Genomic DNA, 21,000 nt, shown 5'->3' with positions numbered 1-21,000 from the left:
TTTATTATTTTTAATTAATATTTTTTATGTTTAAATATACTGCTCGTAGCATTTCTCCGGATCTCTTAACACCATCTGAAGAAATGAGTCCAAAGTTAAAATAAATTTATGAGTGATCACATTCCTCACTAAGACAAAATATTTCAAAACATGAACCATCCTTTTGGAGGCAATACTACGTAATGTTATCCTTTAGAACTATTTTTAGGGTACAACTCCAAGGTACAGTCAAACGTATTAATTGTAATTCTCAACTAAGTCATTTAATTTTCCAGGTGGTAATCTGCGGTGCGGTGCCGTCGATGGTTCGATCGGTTCGCCTCTACAGCCAGTGCTCTCACATGTACGTCAACGTCTTCCCAAACGGCACTGTTATGGCCCGTTCCGATGGAAACGACCAGCGTAAGTACCTCTTCTATTATCCAATAATATAAACATGTAAAAAATGTAACAGATTTGTAGTTTCCTGTTGTCAGGAAGTCTTTCAACAAGAAGTGTCATAAAATGGAACTTAAGTTCCAATCTTGTTTGTCTTCGAAATTCAAAAATATTTAACTGAAATCATTCCAAGCATTTCATTTATATTGACAGTAAAAGTAACAAAATTTCTCTTAATCGGGAACTAATTACTGATAGTTAAGTCCTTATTTATTAGTTCAATGCCGTTAATTAAATAATAAACGAAGGAATTTCGAAGGCATACGTTTGTAAAGGCATACCAAGCTCGCTGTAATCATGGCGGGAGCTAGACGTGAGAAACTATAGTAATATGTCAATACTTGAAGGGTCATTGGCCAGGTGCTGCAAGGTAAAGTCCGCGGTGCAATACAGTTACGGTTAATATTGTTGTTATATTAGTTAAAGGTAAAGCCGGAGGGGTTGACGTTGTTGTTTCAAATTATTGAAATATTTATAAATGCGTTCGATATTTACAGTGAAATAATCGAATCAATGAGTCGAATGCATATTCAATCGATTCATGAATAATTATTTTTTATTAATGATTGTATTAACATTTTTTCCAGTGTATAGTTTTCTACTCATTTTTTTTATCAGTAAATATTATATAGCCTAAACATATACTAAAGTGAGGCATAATTAAATTAGAATATCGACTTTTACTAGTTTTCTAACGAGTATTGAGTTAAGGGCCACAAAAGCAGAACGACTTAAGTGTACATTGTCTTGTCCAGTGAAAGAATTTCAAGTATTCGCAAATATGTAATATATTGCCATCATTACTCAATGTTTGCTGTAAATCCGCGCAACTTTTTAGCATAGTCTACTCTCTAAATAAAAAGTACTTTCACCTCGCATTATTTCGTGAGCGCTTTGTGGTTTGCACAAGAATTATCGCATGCTTTACCGGGCGGTATACGCGAAGGACCTTTTTATTTGAAAATAAATAAAGGAATTCGCCTTTGTCCTTTTTGTTGTAATCTTAAAAGCAAGACATGGAATGTTTACGTTAGGGTCATGTAATTGTAAAGCCTTGAACTTCAAGGAATTTAAGGCGTTACTTTGAACACGACATGTTTTATTTGAGGGTTAGACATTTTCATTCTTTAAACAAGATTTAATTGTGTTGTTTGTACGATAACTTATGACTTTATAAAACTAAAATAAAATTAATAATTTTTTTTAAATAAATAAAATAAAATTTGTAAATTATTATATATTATTTTGTTATTATTTGATAAGAAATATTTATTCATTGTAGTGATAAATCATGATCTAGCTCAGGGTTGCCATATGGCTAGTATTTTTCTGATGTAAATAGTTTTTATTACCTCTAGTTAAAAAGACACAGAGATAAAAGTTTCTTTTGTGTTTTATGACTTTTCTTAATTCTTATGATGATTTTGAATTTAATACAATTATATACAAGCATTTGCTATAAGTCTTGGTTACATATTGTTATAAAATGGCAACCCTTATCTTAATAATCATACACAGCTTACTTCTTTATTTCACAGTGTGATTGTATATTAATATAATAATAATAAAAATATTAATGTAGCGTACAAAGTATATTTCTCCGATATTTATACAATATGTTGGAAAAGAGTAACTACTGAGTTTCTTGCCGGTTCTTATCGGTAGAATCTACTTTCCGAACCGGTGGTATTTTCACTTAATTGTAAAATGAAGATTCAAAAGTGCTCGTAAAAGCCTACTTGAATAAAGTTTACTTTGATTTTGATTTTAGAATATCACTTTAAAGTTTGATACAAGTTGCATTTCCGTTAAAGGAAAAATTTGCAAAGTTTATGTTGTCAACAAGCGTTACTGATAAATTTTTACGTAATCGTATGAATGAACTTAAGACGTCAATAATAATTTAAACAATGTTGCCTAACTGTTGTTAGGTTTGTAATGGAAACAATATTAAAATACATAAATTACTAACTAAGTTTGAGAAAACAAAACATAAAATATGATACACAAAATCAAATATTTTCTATCTCATGTCTAAGCGGTAGTTTGAATTATTGTTGATATTGTTGAACCAAGTGAATTTGAACTCTTTATAGCAGGTTCAAGTCGCTTGATCGGCAAATTAATTGACACAGTATTATTTCATTTCGTCTAAATTTCAAAGATAATTACGCCGAGACAACAGTGATAATGGAGCGAATTTAATTATAAATTATATTACATCTGACGTTGATTGTAATTAACCTAAGAAATTATTCTTTATTGAGCCGAGATAGCCCAGTGGCTACCACACGTGAATCTTAAACAAGATAGTGGGTTCAAATCAGGGCATTCACCACTATTTTAATAATATTTTTTGTTGCTCAGTTTAACGCTATCTTTTGATATAACGGATGTTTTAATTATACATATATAACGTTTTTTATATAGGTTATTTTAATGTAGCCCAGACATTCCATATTGTATTATGCAATGAATGATTCCAGCGTATGCGAGAACTAAATTGTAGATACAATGATAGCGACAACCTTAATCTAAATATTAATTCGGTTATTTTTTATAATTTTTAGAATTCAAGTATACTTAACATTATGTTTATATGCTTTTATCTAATAAAAATGTGTGAATCAAGGTTTTTACAGCAAAGCTATCTTGTGCCAGACGCGTTTTGTCTTCTCCTACGTGGAGCCGCTGCACAATGGGTTAACGTACATATACATATTAACTCCAGTTTACATCTTTATCCGACTATGATATCTTAACCTAAACCTACTACGATTTTTTAAAGTATATTATGATTTATCGACAAAATATTTGCTCTAAAATAAAGATAAATCTGAGGGATTTTTTTCTTTTAATGCGATAAATTAATCGCGTGAGAAAGATCATAAATGCTATAAAAATCACTTGAACACAGTACGCGTTAGTAAGGAGGCAATAAAAGAAACCACGGCCAATATTAAACTTAACGAAATAATATTAAACTGCCACTATCAGACGGTCTCCTCTTATCGTACTTTCTTTATGAACTTTGTTATAATTGGGAGGCCTGTGTGATTTGGTCAGCTAGCATCGCCGGACGCATTGCGCCGCCCCCCGCCGCAATATCGCATAATATATGTGACGCTTTTTAATTAAAATTAGATTTGAATGCGCTGATAAAGAAATTCAATAATTCATATAGAGTTAGGAAGAGTTGAACTGTGCAAGTGTTTGAAGTGCCGACGCCTTGGGGTAATAAAAATGACTACTTAAATTTTAGTGCTTACTTTCGTAATATAAGCAGTACAAATATCAAAACACTCAAGAGTTATCGTAATATATTTAAAAATATACATGTTTGGTAAACATACTCAATAATTATTGTATTTACGTGATGAACTTAAAGCCGGGAAAGACAATTTTTATTATAGCTTTTTATACTGTGTTAGTAAAATTATGTTACCAATTGATGTTTGTGATAAATATTGCTGACAGACAAAAAATATCTAGCACAATTTCCACAATTTCATAAGTGGTTAAACCACTTAATCAAACCACCCAAAGAGGTTTTAACAAAAAGTATGTTACACAAATGAAAATAAAATCAGAGCCTTTAGTCTTTAACGCCTCCTCTAGATTTTTTGTGGCGATTCTTCGAAAGTGGATTGTCGGTCCGCAAATTATACGAAATCAATCGACGGAGGCGGTGCGGCGCCTTCTCAAATTAAGTCGTTATACTTAAAAAGTATAATAATAAAATGCCCATAATGCCCTCCGTTTCGCAAAAAACCATACCACACACATTCAACCCCATTACATATTTAATCTAATAAAAGAAGCAATTTTTGTGCCCGGGGTAAAATAATTGGGATAAAACTTTGATTCTATTTTAACGTTCCAAGAATTCGATTGTTCGTGTCAAGGAGCACTTTTAAATAATGAAACAGACATCAAGTTGTTTGTGTTCAAGCTTTCGATGACTTTCGTAATTTTGTTGTCCAAAAATCTTGACTTTTTACAATTTTTCTCACGTGTTTTGTTAATGCTATGATTAAAATCATAGGTAGGTAATTATGATACGAATATTTATGAATTACAAGACGACAGTTATATTTAGAAGGTAAATATTATATTAATTAAAACGAAATGTAAAATTACTACTACGGACTGATATATAATGAAATCATTTTTTCCACCAAAAGAGATTGCCAGTGTTGTAGTGGTTGACTTATATGGTCATTAATCCTAGAGTTCTGAGTTCTAGTTCCTAGTTGGGCGAATGCAAAACTAATAATAACTAATAACTACACGCGAGGAGAAGACACGGATATTTCTGAATCATTTAAAATTATAAATAGGTATATACAGAAACAATCATATGTTTTCATAACATTTGAAATAAAAAATAATGTATATAAAATGATTATTATTACTCTTATCCAACTTTCATATCACGAAAACATTTATTTATGTACCTAAACTTCTAATATCCTTATCAATGTAATTGCCCGCGCTAAAAAATCTTTTGCTAACAATTGCAAGTTGGGTGGTCGTCTGTCGATCCGGTCTGTTGTCGTGGATAAAAAATAACATACATTGTTTAGTAAACACAGTACATTGTAATAAAATTCGAATTCAGGTTGTTTAATGAATGTTTGGTGCGATATTTTTAAGTTCTTTTAAAACGATTGCTTTCTCTGAAGTGCTTACGTTACTTTTATGTGTTTGTATTTTAAATAAATTCTTTAATTACACAAATTCAAATGTTATTTTCGATTCGCCTCGCGTTCTGTAAACGATAATGTTTTGAGTAATCCCACACGTTTGAGCATCGATTTTTAGACAGGTTAAGATTTAATGAAAATTTAATATATATTTTAAAGAGTGCTTGATAGAGTTGATGTTGTTGATCAGTATTTATATTATCGATATGTTTCTTTAGGTTGGATAATAAAAATACTATCTTGATTGTTTGCGGTAAATCCAATGTTTTGACATTCTGAAATTGATAATATAATACTGGAAATTTCCACTTTGCGTATTTCGTGAGAACTTTTATTTTGATTAAACATTCGATAACATTCAGGTCATAGGGAAAACTAAATCTCGAACAATTTTTGACATTCTTATTCTACCGGACGACCGCTGGATATAAAACTGTCCAAATAATCTATTCCTCGAGAAATACAAGACGGCAATCTCGAATATATATTATCGGCTGTGATGTCCGTACGTACTTAGTTATCGAAATATATGATGACCCGATTTCCAACGTTGTGACAATTCCTTACTCAATCATATCGTTCGATAAGAGAAATGCGGTGTTTCACTCTTCCGATTATCGAAATAAAAAGTATTTTTGTTTGATTATCTTCATGGCTGTGTATGGGTAAATTGTTGACACAGTTTAGGTTCGAAATTCGGATTTCACCTACTCTCTTTACGTCTAGATTTGTTCGGTGAAGTATCTAGATTATAAAGGAATGTCACTAAAATTATCAAATCAAGTGTTTCGTTGTCAAGTAGTCCTGAATGTTTTCGAGTTGATGTTCACGGGTTAATCATTTCAAATAAATATTATTATTTGAATTGTATAACACTCATAGCGGTGACAAATCTAATTCTTCTACAGCTTAGTTTTGATCTAAGACCTATTTACATTTTTTGGATTTAAATCAATTTTATTTGCCATTTTATTTTGACCTGGACCGCCATACAGAAGAAGATCACAGATGCAGATACCACAGATCAAAGATACAGAAGAAATCGAACCATTACGTTTTTTATTCCGCGTATCTGAAGTATTTTATAATAATTCATATTTTTTTTATCGTACCTTAATTAATTTTACTGTTATAAAAAATATAATTATATTAAATATAATTAACAAAGATTTTCTAACGATTCATTACGATACGACTTCCGGACGAGCGCATGTCAACGTATAATATCCCCACTGCGTTTGTGTTGGTTTGAAAAACAACATACTACATGTGTTAATTAACAATTTTAAATCGTCATTTCGATGCAGCTATACGTAGAATTCTATACAGCATTCCATGCATGCATTATGCGGTATAATTTCACAGATCCGCACGATGACCTTTGCTTAATTTCCAATAATGTAGAATACATTTGCATTCAGTAATAAGTTCGGGTGGCAGAATCGTGGTTATTAGTGTCAATGCCACATTGTTAGTGGTCACATGTCTGGTCAGACTAGACAGCAATCCGATATAGTAGGCTAATGCATTTATTGATAGCGTAGAGGAAGATTAGATACAGTGGAACGACATGAATACCTTGATAAATTTGTCAATTGTGAATTTTCAAGAACCAAACATTATTTTTTAGTACTATATAATATTGCTTACATTTTTTTTTTAAATTTAATATTTAAAGACCATAACTGGAACCTGCAGTTTATTCAGTCATTGTTACAAGGTTAAAAATCACATTAAAGTAAATTATTACGTATATTTTTTAAATATGATAATATCATTTCGGACAAGGAATTGAACATCTATTGAATTATTGATACGATCAAAGTAAATAATACATTTATTATAAAATAAATATATCGTGAAATTGTAATTTGAACGCACGATTTTTGACTTTAAAAAAGACATCCTTGTTGGCGACTTTAATAGCTTCGCAGAGTATGTTAAGCTGGTTCTCGTAAAAAACAAATGATTGTAAGTTCTTGGTTTATAACCCAATTCAATTTGAAGTTAAAAAGTAACTAAAGTCACGTGACCACCGGTGCGCCTAAAAATATAAATATCATATGTATAATAAAAGGACTATGTAATTAAATATGTCTATTTACCAACAATTTATTTTAAATTAGCTCAAGTACACGTTTATTACACTTTCCTATAAGTATATGTAGATCAACTTTGTTAAGATTTAAGCCAGCTAGTTAATTGAGCTGAAAATACTACAATGTATTATTCAAAATTTTGTTAATTTGACTTTATAAAATATACATTTTTTTGTTTAAACCTACGCAATTATTCGTAAAAGCAATATGTTTTCTATGTTTACTTTGTAATATTGTAGCTGTTGCAAGACTTTAGCATTAGAATTATCCATCGTATAATTTTAAATCAATATTTGCAGGAATCATTTTCATACATGTTATATTAAGTGATACCCGGCTTCAATAAGTAATCGTGGAAACAAGCGGTTACATCATTGCATATAGAATTTATTCTTAGATAATTTATTACCGACAATTTAATTTTAGGATACGAAGCCACGTCTCTGTTTTGGGCTTTGAAGTATGTTTGTCTATTTCATTTTCGTTTTATTTAAATATAATTTTATGACTTTATAGTAAAACAACTATGTAACATTTATAATGAAAACTAATTAAGAGATACGATTAAAGCTAATATCTTGGAACAGCGATTGTATTGGAAGTGCCTATGTATATGTAAATGTTTTATCACTGAGTCCAGTCTCTGATCGGCAATCGTTATTTCATAAGTTCTTTGAAATTATATATAAGGGGTCGATGACCCCTCCAAACACTTTAACTAAATTACATTATTTACAATACCTTACCTTCTTGATTACAATATTGTTTTTTTACATTTTTTTACGTCTCATTTCTGGACTAAGGCCAGTTCTCCTTTAAGTTCTCTAATTCGAGTATATCCTGCTCCAACGCAAGGTTGTGCACACGTGTCAGATTTTCATCTGATATGTGAAGGTTTTCTCACGATGATTTCCTTTTACTTTTCCACAAATTAATCACTGCGTTTGAAAATACTATCTTGGCTAAGATGCACCTATCTCTATCGTTTATAATGGTTTCAGTTTTGAATTTACCGTTTCTTGATACAATGAAACACTAATCGTATTCAATGTAGTCAATACATTTCCCAAGAGCCTCCTGTTCTAAGGTTCTCAGTGATAAATCAACAGCACCAACACACAGAAACGATTATCGTTGTAACAAGTGCGTGTACGCAATTAATTATATGTAACGAATATTTTACTTAGATTGAAAGTTACATATTTGAAAGATGGCGTGGTAACTTTCGGTCGTATCTTTTAACTGGTTGTCGTAACGGACACTCGATTATAATTTCATAATGCTAATGAGTAAGACATCCAATAATATTACTTTTATATTACCAATGTTAAAAATTATTTTACATATCTCATATACGCTCTACGCACACATATAACTTATTGTAGATTCTTATCTAGTAAATTGTTATTAAGCGATAGTTTTTTTTTTCTTTATTTCGTATCTGCACTGTGAGAAAATAGAGAAAAATGTTTTGTTATTTGATTGTGGATACGAACTGTGATAATTAAATAAATCATTGTTATATAGGTGTTATTAAAAGTTGAATTTGTGATCTGTGTAAATTGGATGAATACGGCCGAATTAAAAGTCTTAAGTTTATTTGAAATCACTAAAAATATACACAATTTGTCGGTTTGTTCTCTTTATAGCACACATACAAAATTTAGTAAATAGAAATTTAGAATTATACATTTATAAAGGCGGATTTATTTCCAAAATTACTGTACAAGGTGGGATTAATCGCTTTACATTAAAATGATAAAAAAGTGTTTTACAAAAGAATTATGTGGAATAACTGGTACAATTTTAGACGGCTGTTATCTCGGATTAACGTGTACTGGCAGTTTTAATATTATGAACTCGTAAATAGTTGAGCCTCTTTGTATCAACGATGCGACCGCGATAATGAATTCATTTTGAGGATTTTGTCATTTTATTATTCCAGCTCCGTGTAATTTCACCAGCTTTCACGAAAAATAACTTCATATATGTACGTTTCGTAATATAAAGCGTTTTAAATAACAAACTTTTTACCTTTTATCTAGATTTTTTTAAGGCCTCTACGTTTACAAATAGCTATAATAATTAATTAATACCGAGCCTCCAAGCTTATAAAAATATTTATTTATCTAGTGTTAGTTATCTTTGTCGCTTATTATATACATATGTATATTACTTATAAAACTTGTTTTCTAAACAATAATATTGTTATTGTACTAACTTTCTTTGAAATCAAGATTAATATTACAATGTAAACAGACCCGATGGCTGTAAGAGAGCTAAGGAATTCAACACAGGATATTCTTCAGTCTACCTACCGCAGTTGAACCCTGGATTAGACGTCGTTACTCTAATCTCTGACTAAGTAGTCTAAACGTGTTTGTCCTCCGGCTCAGATATCTGTAACTGTGACGCCATGTACGCGATGTCTCCCGTTTTTAAGTAAATTACTTAAGAAAAGCTTTCAAGCTGCTGTTTTACAATTTGCTATGGAATTACGTCTACGTAAATTCCTCTTTCCATTGCTTACATAATTAGATTATCTTAATTATATTTGAATAAAACGATATGCTATTATTTAATATTTTATAGATCGCTGTTTCGTGTATTTGGTATTATTTGTTTTAATTTCTTTACAGCGCCAACGTCTATCAGCATCGACTTAGGTACTATCAGTCCTATGAGCTGGTCTGCCTTTATAATATTATCATAAAAGAAAAATCACATATCTATAACAGCCTCATCTTTTTAGTTATCATTTAAAATATACATTACATATAATTAACATCAACATAATAAAATAAGAATTCTCAAAATTAAATTGTGATATCAATCAATTTATTGTTTATAATTTTTAGAGAGCTTTGGTAGTTATTTGACGAGTACTTTTCGTAAACGAAAACGAATTCGGACAACCGAACAGGGAAACACTTTAAAACTGTCAAACTATATGTCAAATGCAGGAAGCGAGAAAATTGCAATCCCGTGTTCTAGTCGACGTTCAGTTTAGACTTCTCAATTTTTAATCCCATCAGTAGATATGTTTAAAAATACAGAAAAAAGTTATGAAATATTTTTTAGAAAAAAAAAACATGAGAATACTTTTTGAATTTCGAATTGTTCGAAATTTTCTTGTAAACAATAAAGTGTTAATTATTTTTATTGGGATCATTCAAGTGTAATTAATGATATACTTGATCATGTGAAACGCCGACAATAGTCTTACATAAACGTATCGTAAAACAAATAGACAGAACTATAAAACGATTAAGACTTAAAAATGACATGTAGTACTACAATAGAATGTTTTGAGTTAGCAATTTGTATACATACTTTCGTCTAATTTTTGACCAATTCGAAAAGGTTGTGTGTGCGACTTATATTTAAATGCATGGATGTTTAATATCACTGAATTCATCTTTGTCATGTTAATAGTTAAAACTGCGAACCTCGGTGACTTATAGTATAATGAATACTAAGACCTTCTCCGAAATACTGCATTTTCTGGTCTTAGCTTTATTTATAATTATTAAGTAGCAATTTTTACTTTTGTTTTATATAAAAAAATTGCTCATTTATTTATATAGACAGTACTATACGTATTACAAAATAAAAAAACCTTGAATTGCTGTTCTAGAAATCCGTAGAATATCTAGAGAAAAAAACAATCGATTGAGTTAATTAGACGAAGTGATTAGTATGAATATGTATTGGTGTATAATTGAAATTAAACTTACGTAGAACCATTAAATACGTGACGTCTAAGATTTGAATATCTATAGAAAAAAAACTTTCCTCGTAAAACTACGTAGAACATTGTCGTGACCCTTTATCACGAGTTATCTCGAGATGACGAAAATCACGCAAAAGTACACAAATTATTATTTGACACGTTACAAACACAAGGTCCTGCAGATAACGTATTTATTACGAAATTAATTCTTCAATTATATATCAAAGTTTATTTTATAATACCTATTAATTTAATAAAACATAATGAATTAAATAATCAATATCAATAATACCGAAGTAGGAAATCGTTGGTGAAACTACTTAATTAAAAAAAAAAAATATATATATATATATATAATTGTAAGTTTTGTTAATTACATTATAACTTGCACTGATAAATTACTTATTTATTTTAATAATATTCAATGTAAAATAAATAGTATTAAGCTTATTCCATCACGAGGCATCAATACGATTAAATTGATACATAAATATGTGTCAAATTTTCATCCAATACGAGCACATTGTTCACAATATTTTTCCTCGCGATCATGAGATAAATTGTATTGAAAAAATGGGCAAATAACAATTCAGCGCTATCTGTCTGAGTTTGATCTCACAATCCTCAGTTAAAGTTAATAAACACTATTTTATTCGGCAATATCGAATCAATTTACTACACACGGTAGTAAGCATAAATTTTAATACAGATAACCAATGTTATAAATCAACAAACCATTAATATAAAGTGTAAAAGTATAGGTAGGCAGCGATCGTACGTTGGAAAGAAAATGCAGGTTACAAATAAGATTATGTCGATATAACACTATCAGGACGATAGCCGGTCGTTGGCCGGTGATTCGTCGCTCAACCAATTACAAACGGTGACTATAAATTTAATGGAATTATTCAATACTATTTTTACGCACAATTAATTCTGATTTTAAATATGATGCTGATTTGCTAAGGTATGTGTTATGTAATTTTTTATTTACGTAAAGTATTTCACATTGCGCATTTTATATTATTGTGACATACATGAGTCGTATTTGACAGGTATTCATATATTGAAACATAGATTAAAGTGAAGAAAATGAAAATATAATAATATATTTCAATAAATTAAATTTAGATTTATAAAGTTATTAATTTTAAATTCCCTCACACTATATTTGATTTAATCCTTTATTTAATCTAATTGGTCATTATTATGATAAGATACTAACATCATCATTCATTCTTAAAATCTCATAATAAACAACTAAGACGTATTATTTTCTAGAAATCAAAATCATACTATTTGATAAATGTATTGATGAAATATCACACATTATAAATTGCTTGTTATATTGATTTTTATTAGAAAGAAAATTTGTGGTACTTACATATAAACTTGTGTTAACTGTAAACAAAAGTTATGGTATACAAGTTTCGTTTGATGAGTCTTTGACTGATAAAATATAGAAATAGAGCAATACAAATCACGTTCTAACCGCGTATCGAATCAAGAATTCTATGGAACGGGAGAAAATTTGTAGCTTCGTCTTGACTTCGTCTATATACAAGAGGAAGAGAAAATCTCGTTTCCATAAATCCCTTTCAATACAAAAGGCCAGGTATTGTTCATTGTATTGTACAATGTACTAACTGAATATTTAACTAAGTCGTACGTTATTTTATAACGCTAGAATAACTTTTTGAGCACATTTGTCTCGTATTAACGCTCGTTATATGATTTGAGAAATGTTATTCGTTTGTAATAAGTAAATAAAGTTGGTGTCAGTATTAAAAGTATATAATATATTATTAGGAACATTATATCTACGATAAAAATAATTTTCGTGAAAACTGTCAAGGAGGACAGCTGGGAACAGCTTTTTATTTATTTTTTGTGTAACTGCGTGTTAGCTTATATTTTCATCTACCTATAATGTTCTTACTTTTCAAAAAACACATGACAATATTGTATTCGCGAGACAAATATAAAATTACCATCGATCAGGATACTTAATTATGTGAAATTAAAAAATATGTTTATTCAAATTAAACAAAGTTGTCAGTCAGTAGGTCAGTCAGTTTCGTAAATATAAATAATATTATGATCCTTATTAAAAATATTTTACAAGCGTGTCGTCGGTGCGATCAAAGTGTCATGTTTGGATAGTAAAGTCGAGATTACGTTGTCTTTTCAAAAATTAGCTTATGCCTATTACGATGGTTGGGCAATGTTTACGTTTTTTCTTGTTACGAAAGAAATATGGCCCATTGGCGGACCGGGTTATGTTTGTCCGCCTTCGAATAAGTGTTTGTGTCGGAGTATTTGAGAGACCCATACACGTTACTTGAAATATGAAGTATGAACATCGTAAAATTGGCTTCATTCTGTTTAACTAAGGAAAGAGTACGTGTACTAACGTACGGTACAATTTCGGAATCATTTGTGAGTTAAGGCTAGTGAAATTTGGTGCTAAAGTTCTTAGGATTTCAATAATGAGAAATAAATTGTACTACTACCGAAATATAATTAAAAACATCAACCAATAATTTCTACCGTCAAGCATCAATCTCGTACCCGTAATTATATTGGCTCACTTGGAGCCAATATAATTACGGGTACAAATTATATAAAATATTTAATAGTATTAGAAATAATTACACACACATACTACATGTACTTCTCGTATTGCCAATGTATTGGATGAATACTATACCTATCTATCTATTTATGTCGTTATTATTATCTTTCGAAAATAACTGTTATTACAAAAAAGTTAATAAATATATTTAAATAAAGTAAAGTAACAACTTTTGAACGCCCCACTGCTGGGCTAAGGTCTTCGCTCTTAAGGTATTATTGATAACGTGATTTGGTATATGGGGTAGAATTGTATTTATAGGATTTGAAACTTTCAAACAAACAGTTTTTGAAATTCTCTTTTAAATAAGTTGTAATATACGGGTCGTGATAGCGGAATATCTTTTCTGCGTCACAAAGACATATACAAACAAAAAAATTAAACAAACTTAATTATTTAGATTACCTTATAAACCCCTTTATAACAATTGTTATCAAAGTTTACGACTCTTATCTTTTAATAAACAATATTTTGTGAGTTTAATCAAATAGTATAAGACCGTGATGCTTCATTAAAAACAATTTTCGTAGACATTGTGGCTTTATATATCTGTTTATTCATTGTTTTATAATAAATAATGATAACATTTTGGTATTTTTTCGAACGATTAATTTAAATATTAATTAATCAATCAATTCCAATGAAATAGGTCAGAGAAACAGGCGAAAGATAAACGTACTAGCATACCATTAAACCGTAAACTGCGTTATCACATTCACACACTCCGGGACTATCGAAATTATAACAAATTTATGTTCCCGATGCACCGGCCCGAAGGGTTTTATTTCTTTTAATGTTAATTGAAATGACATGGTCCGTGTCACTGGCGGTCGTCTGTACTTTTTATTTTTATTAATTCTTTTTATTAGCGTCCCATCGCGTTTGGTCATCGAATTCCATACTCCAACTTTCCTCTCTTATGTTATCTAATCGATGACCGGGGTAGGCTTACATGACACGAATTTCGATGACATGGGAACTTCCTTTTAGCGCTTCAAGAAATCAGATAACGTGTTTAACATTAAACTATCTGTTTTAGGACTTCATTCATTCGATTTGTATATAAATTCGACACATTTTCAACGATGTTAGAATTACTTTTCATTATATAAATTATATAGTATAAAGTAGATATTGATAGAATTAATATTATGTAAGATATGCGTTTATCTTCTTAATCTTTTTGTTTATTTACGTCGCTACATATTTTTGACATGACTTTTGTATACCTTTTTAATTATTTTTTTAATTTGAATAAGAAAATTTTGTTTACAAACTTTTATTGAGAAATAAAAAATCTTTTCCTCTCTTTCCCTTGCGATTCTAATATGTGTATATAAAATGAATTATGTGACGTTAAATTTCATTCAACATGCATAGTAATAAATTTCCTTCAAAGAGCGTTTAGGTTTGTTGAAATATTATCAAATTCCATAGATTTTTCCAAATTTACATAGAGATGTATGTAATCCGATCTTAATCCGCGTATTCGATGTCCAGCAATAGATTAATATTTATTGACATTTTATTTTTGTACTTTGTAAGTGTTCAAATATCATTAACGATTAGTTTGTTGCGCCTAAACCTTTCTTATGGTTGTGTATGGATGCATATTGGTAATTGAATTTACGATGTGACCACTAGCGGCGTGATATCAAGCAGGGCCATATTATGATGTACAGTCGACATTTATGTTACGAGCGATTAATCATCTCATAATATTATATAATTAGGCATATTAATAATCGGTCTTATGTATGTATTTATGAATCTTCTGGTGTGCCTATTCTTAAAGATATGATTGAAGTTTATACTAAAAAAATAATTGTTATTTTATATTATTGTTGCAGCGAATCTCACCATCAGCACACGCGGTTTAAGCTTAGACCTGCTCATCCATTCACCGGTACAGGACATGTACCTTTGCTTCAACCGTTCCCGACTAGTCGGCAGGCGACTGGTAAGAAACAATGTCAATTAATTAACGTTTACTATGATTAAATAATATGTTTATTTTTATGTCTGTATTATTTCAAGAAAATAACGAAAAACATTTTTATCAACAGACGCGACTTCAAGCGGAGAGACAACCGAACTGCCTGTTCAAAGAAGAGTTTGTAGACGGCTACAACAGATATCACTTAGTGAAGAACGAAGACCGTTACATAGGGTTCAACAGGCGAGGGGCCCAGGTGAGACGCGGGAAAAGTCACTTACCCGAGCGTCAGCACAAATGCTTCTCGTTCATGAAGAAAGCCCACGACTTCGACATAAACAGGCACAACACTATGATTGCCGGCGACCTGCCCAAATTTCGTCCGCAGCGTAGACTTCGGCTTCCATCGCAAAACCCCAACAAGCCACCCTATCACGTCCGCCATCGCCACAGCAGGCATCCGAGGCGAAGGAACTGCGAGGGCACGTAGACGACGCGTCTCATCATTTGCAGCTCATTTACGCTTCAACGCTTCGCGCGTTTCGTTGCCAGCTGTCGATGGACCTTGTGAGTGGACAGAGTATTAGTCAACTACCGCAGTATTATTACAGTGACGAGGACTGGATAGCGTTAGGTTAGCACACGGCCGCGATGGCCGCGGCGTTTCAAACGTCGCATGAATGGTAGCTGAAGCGAGAGAGAGAGCAAACATTTGAATGAGGATAAAAAGCCGAGCCGAGGGGCGACGTTTGTAGCTGTGAAATTCCTTAAGGTCGTGTAACATCGTGGCGCTCGTTTGCTCTTGTGCCTGCGCTCGGACTCGTGCTCTAAAAGGAAAAAAGTTTTTCTGTGGAAAGAGCAAATAGTAGTCTCGCTAGTCACGAGTCTTCCGACAGACCACCGCTGAACTTTGATGCTTGTACGCGACGTGGAAATTATGCGGCGCGTCGTTATTAATATGTGTCGAACGAAATTTGTCCGTTCCTTGCGACGAACCTTTAGACGACAACGTTTGAGTTTCCGAACCTCGATTGCTCCGGCTGGCTCGCCATAATATAGTTACAGCGCCTTTACGTCAATTCTCAGTGTATTATTATTTAATGCTTTACTGTTAATTTAGTACGGATCGTGTTATCTGCTTGTAAATATACTAAACGTGTTTACTTATTTATCAAAAAAAACCTTAATCAAAAATTTGTAAGCGTAGATGTTAGTGTAAAGTTGTATTAAAATGTTTTGTATTTAAAAAGGGGTATTTAATCCGACCAACTGCTCTCTTGTGATTAGCCACAGTTGATAATGTATGTATGAACTAGATTTCTTTCTGCCTCCACCAAAAACGTCTGTCTTTATGTTTTATATATTAATTTCTTGTTTGAATTGAACTAAATGTATGATTTGTGCGTTTTGTACATATTATTTTTAAGTGTTTGTTTGTGAGTGATAGGTTTCGAATCTCTTTTGGTCCTTAATCCGAATGCTCGACGTAAAATGGTATCTTTATTTTAAATGGAAACAACCTAAGTCATAATATTCCGTGATACATTTTAATCTACATTCCGTTACTTAACTAAATTAAAGACACCATTGTTCACGTGCTACACAGCTAAAGTTGCATAACCGTTTCTAAATGATAAAGGACATTGTAATATTTAATATTTTTATTAAGATCTGTGCCATAGTGTGGTGGCAGTGTATATGACCTTGTGTTCGCATTGTATCTAGTGTGTTAAGTTTATGTCTGTAAACTGTGAGTAGATAAAAATTGTTTAACATAAGACAAATAACTGAATTAAAAACATAGTGTATCCTACGCCCAGTGTCTATTTAAATCCAGTATATGCTAATGTTTCGATGTTGCTTTCGACGTTTAGTGTAAACGTCACTTTAGATTCCATAATTTCATTGATGTTCTTATAGTCGACAATACGTATAAATGACATAGATACATTCCAAACGAAGTGTAAAAATAGTTTACGATGTATGCGCTTAAATACACAATAAATTTGTTATATGACACCGTTTATATAATGCCGTGTCTATATTTATAATTATTCAGATGCTGAAAACGAAATCATATAATTGCTAAGAAAAATTACGAAATTAAATCATATTTAACTCGAAACTCATTTTTATTACTTTATCCTATAAAAAAATGATGATATCTTTGTAAAGTGACATGAAATTCTTAATGAACTGATTTTTTATAACTACGTCTTAATTTCATTAGGTTCGTGTAAAATCTAATTGAGGTTTCTTTTATTGGTCACTTGCAACAAAATTCCAAATAAGAAAATTATTAACTTTATATTTCAATGTATTTTTAACTTTATACTTGACAGGGCCATTTGGATTGCATTTTATGCCAACGTTGTTTGTAAAGATTAGGCAAATGACTGCTTTTTATTATAGGATTAAGTCCATAATATCGAAATCGACGCGTGTTTGTAAAGTATCAAAATATTTGACGACTTTTTAAACTGACATTTATTTTATGAAATGGGATAGTTTCCCACATAAATCAGAGAGCCAGTTTAATCCAATACCATGGCAAAAAGTTACATTTGAATTTCCATGAAGGGTTTCTTTTAAACAGATATGTCGACAAATTTCGATTTTTTTATCGATTTAAAGTAGTCGGTCGGTAACCAAAGGCGATTCCAATAATCTGGCCGGAAGAAGCCGTTTACGGGAGAAACTTAACTCGAAGAATAAACAGGGTTGAGTATGCTTAACAGGTACGATACTGCATATGCGTGCGTTCTACGATTAGCACCTAGTCGGCTCCGAGAGTAGGTTGAAAACAGAGGCAGACAGTTCAAACATATGGATTGGGGGAAACGCGTGTGTGTTCCTTGAGAATGGCTTTGGAGTTGTGTGGTCAGCTGGTTTCAGTGACTAGGTAATTTTGTTTGAACATATATTATGAACCGTTGATCGTTTGTCTTTGAATATATTTATAGGCATACTAGACATCGTTTTTCAAATATAGATTTACAAAGGTACAACTTAAGGCTCAATAAATTTTGTCTTATTATAATTTATATGTTAAAAGAAAAAAAAAACATTTGTTTCGTCAAACGTCAATGTGATTCCTTTTTCAAACTCGCATTTAAAAGTTTAATTTCAGTTTTAATGTTCCAAAGTACTGCGACTGATAATTGCTATTAGTGGCATTGGATTGAAGGTTTTTAAATACATTAATAAAATTTATAACTTCTAATTCCTTTTATGGAAATTAATTTTTAATAATACAATAAAATCCATATTTTATTATTTATGAAAAATACCACGCATAGTGTGCTCTTACAGCTAACTCAATAAAGTTAAATTTATTGCATTTTAAAAGACACGTTGATAAATTTGGAAACAAAATCAAAATTTATTTAAACATTTTGATCTCTATTATTATGTTTATAAAAACGATATTTACTTAAAATACATTGAACTAATATATTGTGCAATACGGGTGTATAAAGTACTCTTATGTAAATCGTAAATTGTAGGACGATCGTAAAACGTCTCAAGTCTTTGTGTTGATACCATTAACTTTATCAAGGACTTCAACGATGTAACAATGTCCTGCAAGGTTATATAACCTATCAATAGGTCTTCATTTTAAGTAAACTTTTCGATTACTATCGATATTTGGTTACTATATTAATTCATCTTTTATAGTCATCAATTGAGGAAAATCTTAGCATAATGTAAAGTAAAATAATCGAAATCGAAATAAAATTAGTAAGCATCCAAAGCAGTGCTGGTTGGTTATTTTACAAGATAATAATGCTAATTAAACGTAGAACTACTACCGGTTAGGAATGTGATATTTACGAAGATGAATCGATGATGAAATACGTTTTTTAAATAAAGATAAATACATAAATATTATAATACAGTATATATCAAATCCAAGCTATGAAATTGAGTGAATTCAACGTCCGCCCCATGTACTTTTTTATAAGTATAATATTATCGAAATATCTTTAGTATATTCTTCAAACTACTAGCTAAACCACGCATAAATTAGTATTTTATTTAACAGGATAGGTCCTGTTAAATAAAATACTAATTTATGCGTATCAATACTGATTACAATGATATAAAGTGATTATACCTTTCTTGAAAAAAAAACATTATTGTTGTAACTTGTCATTAAAAGATATAGGATGTTGCGGACTTTGGAATTCCTTCGATACAGTTGTATATTATCTATATTATTTGATATCTAATAATATAGATAACCTTTACAAAACAAGAACACTAAAACTTCATTAATAAAAATTAAATGTTTTACAATTCTTTTAAAGTTCATTCAATGCAATCAAAGTTTTAAAGTAAAGAAACTTTGATTTCGGCGAGACCTTTCTATGATTATGATTTGGCAAAACGAGTGTATGTCAATAAAAATATATATTAGTGACATGTCTCAATGTCTTGGCAATGGTAGAATCTAAGTTCCCTTATTCAAGTCAGTACATGTTGACCCTTCAAACCGGAGCAATAAAAAGTTTTGATATTTGGCATTGTAACGAGTGTGTGTAGGTGGCATTTATCCAGACCACAGGTGAAATACAATATAAATGTAAAACATGTACATCCTATACAAGCCTTTTTAATCCAGAAACTATTTCGAAAATAGAATGTTACTGATTTAATTTGGCTTTCCTTTTAGAGGTACTTTATAAAAATTTTATGATCTACTAATATTATAAATGTGAATATTTGTATGTTTGTTTTTGCTGGTCAATTTATATGATATTTAGAATAAATATATTTTAAATCCTGACTTACTAGCACGCCTCGGTAAAAACATGGTAGAAGCCGCGAGTGGAAGCTATTTTATAAAACACCTTTTAATCAACCAATGTTGTCAGGAAATAAAAACCATTGGAAAACCTTTAAGAAGAAATATAAGAACTTATATATTATCTTAAATTGGAATAACCCAAAATAAGTAGCGTTTTAGTTTTACACGATGATTGAAGTGACACACTGTTGAATATTCACGGTGATATAATTTGAAACTTCTGATTGTCGTCTCAATGTAACTATTTGTCTTTTATATAAATATTCCTTTCATAATTTTTTCGTTTGTATACCATTGTGGACAAGGCTACTAGGGTCACATTTTTAATTAAGTAGTGACAATAGATACTACAGTACCTATTAATGACAATAGTACGTATTTTCATCAAGCCTTTGTTCACGTTGTTACGTATTTTACATATTATTTATCATTTTTCACGCTTGGTTTTGTAACTCCACGCTTTATATTTGTGGTTTTTAAAGAAATATTGAGTCCAAATATTTATTATTGTGTAACAATAGAATAAATTATAATTGTTTTTAAAAATATTTGAATAGAGTTTTGGATTACTTCCTGGAGTATTTATAAATATTTTGTAATATAATTATTTAACATCTTTTAAAATAATTGCCTATTTAATATT

At 30.6% G+C, this 21,000-nt stretch overlaps 1 protein-coding gene across 3 annotated transcripts in view; it reads left to right on the top strand.

Moving 5' to 3' along the window:
- Nucleotides 1-17,666, top strand: part of LOC124543730 — an 88,659-nt gene extending 70,993 nt beyond the window's left edge. For all 3 annotated transcript variants that reach the window (XM_047122005.1, XM_047122006.1, XM_047122004.1), the window contains exons 4-6: nucleotides 276-402; nucleotides 15,462-15,571; nucleotides 15,678-17,666. In XM_047122005.1, coding sequence (XP_046977961.1) covers nucleotides 276-402; nucleotides 15,462-15,571; nucleotides 15,678-16,037 — 597 coding nt within the window. In that variant the 3' untranslated portion in view covers nucleotides 16,038-17,666. The remainder of the gene's footprint in view (nucleotides 1-275; nucleotides 403-15,461; nucleotides 15,572-15,677) is intronic.
- Nucleotides 17,667-21,000: the final 3,334 nt, after the last annotated feature.

This window comes from Vanessa cardui, chromosome 3, assembly GCF_905220365.1.
Source record: "Vanessa cardui chromosome 3, ilVanCard2.1, whole genome shotgun sequence".
NCBI classification, from domain to species: Eukaryota; Metazoa; Arthropoda; class Insecta; order Lepidoptera; family Nymphalidae; genus Vanessa; species Vanessa cardui.
The sequence above is the reverse complement of the archived record's forward strand: the minus strand, read 5'-3'. Positions and strand labels throughout refer to the sequence as shown.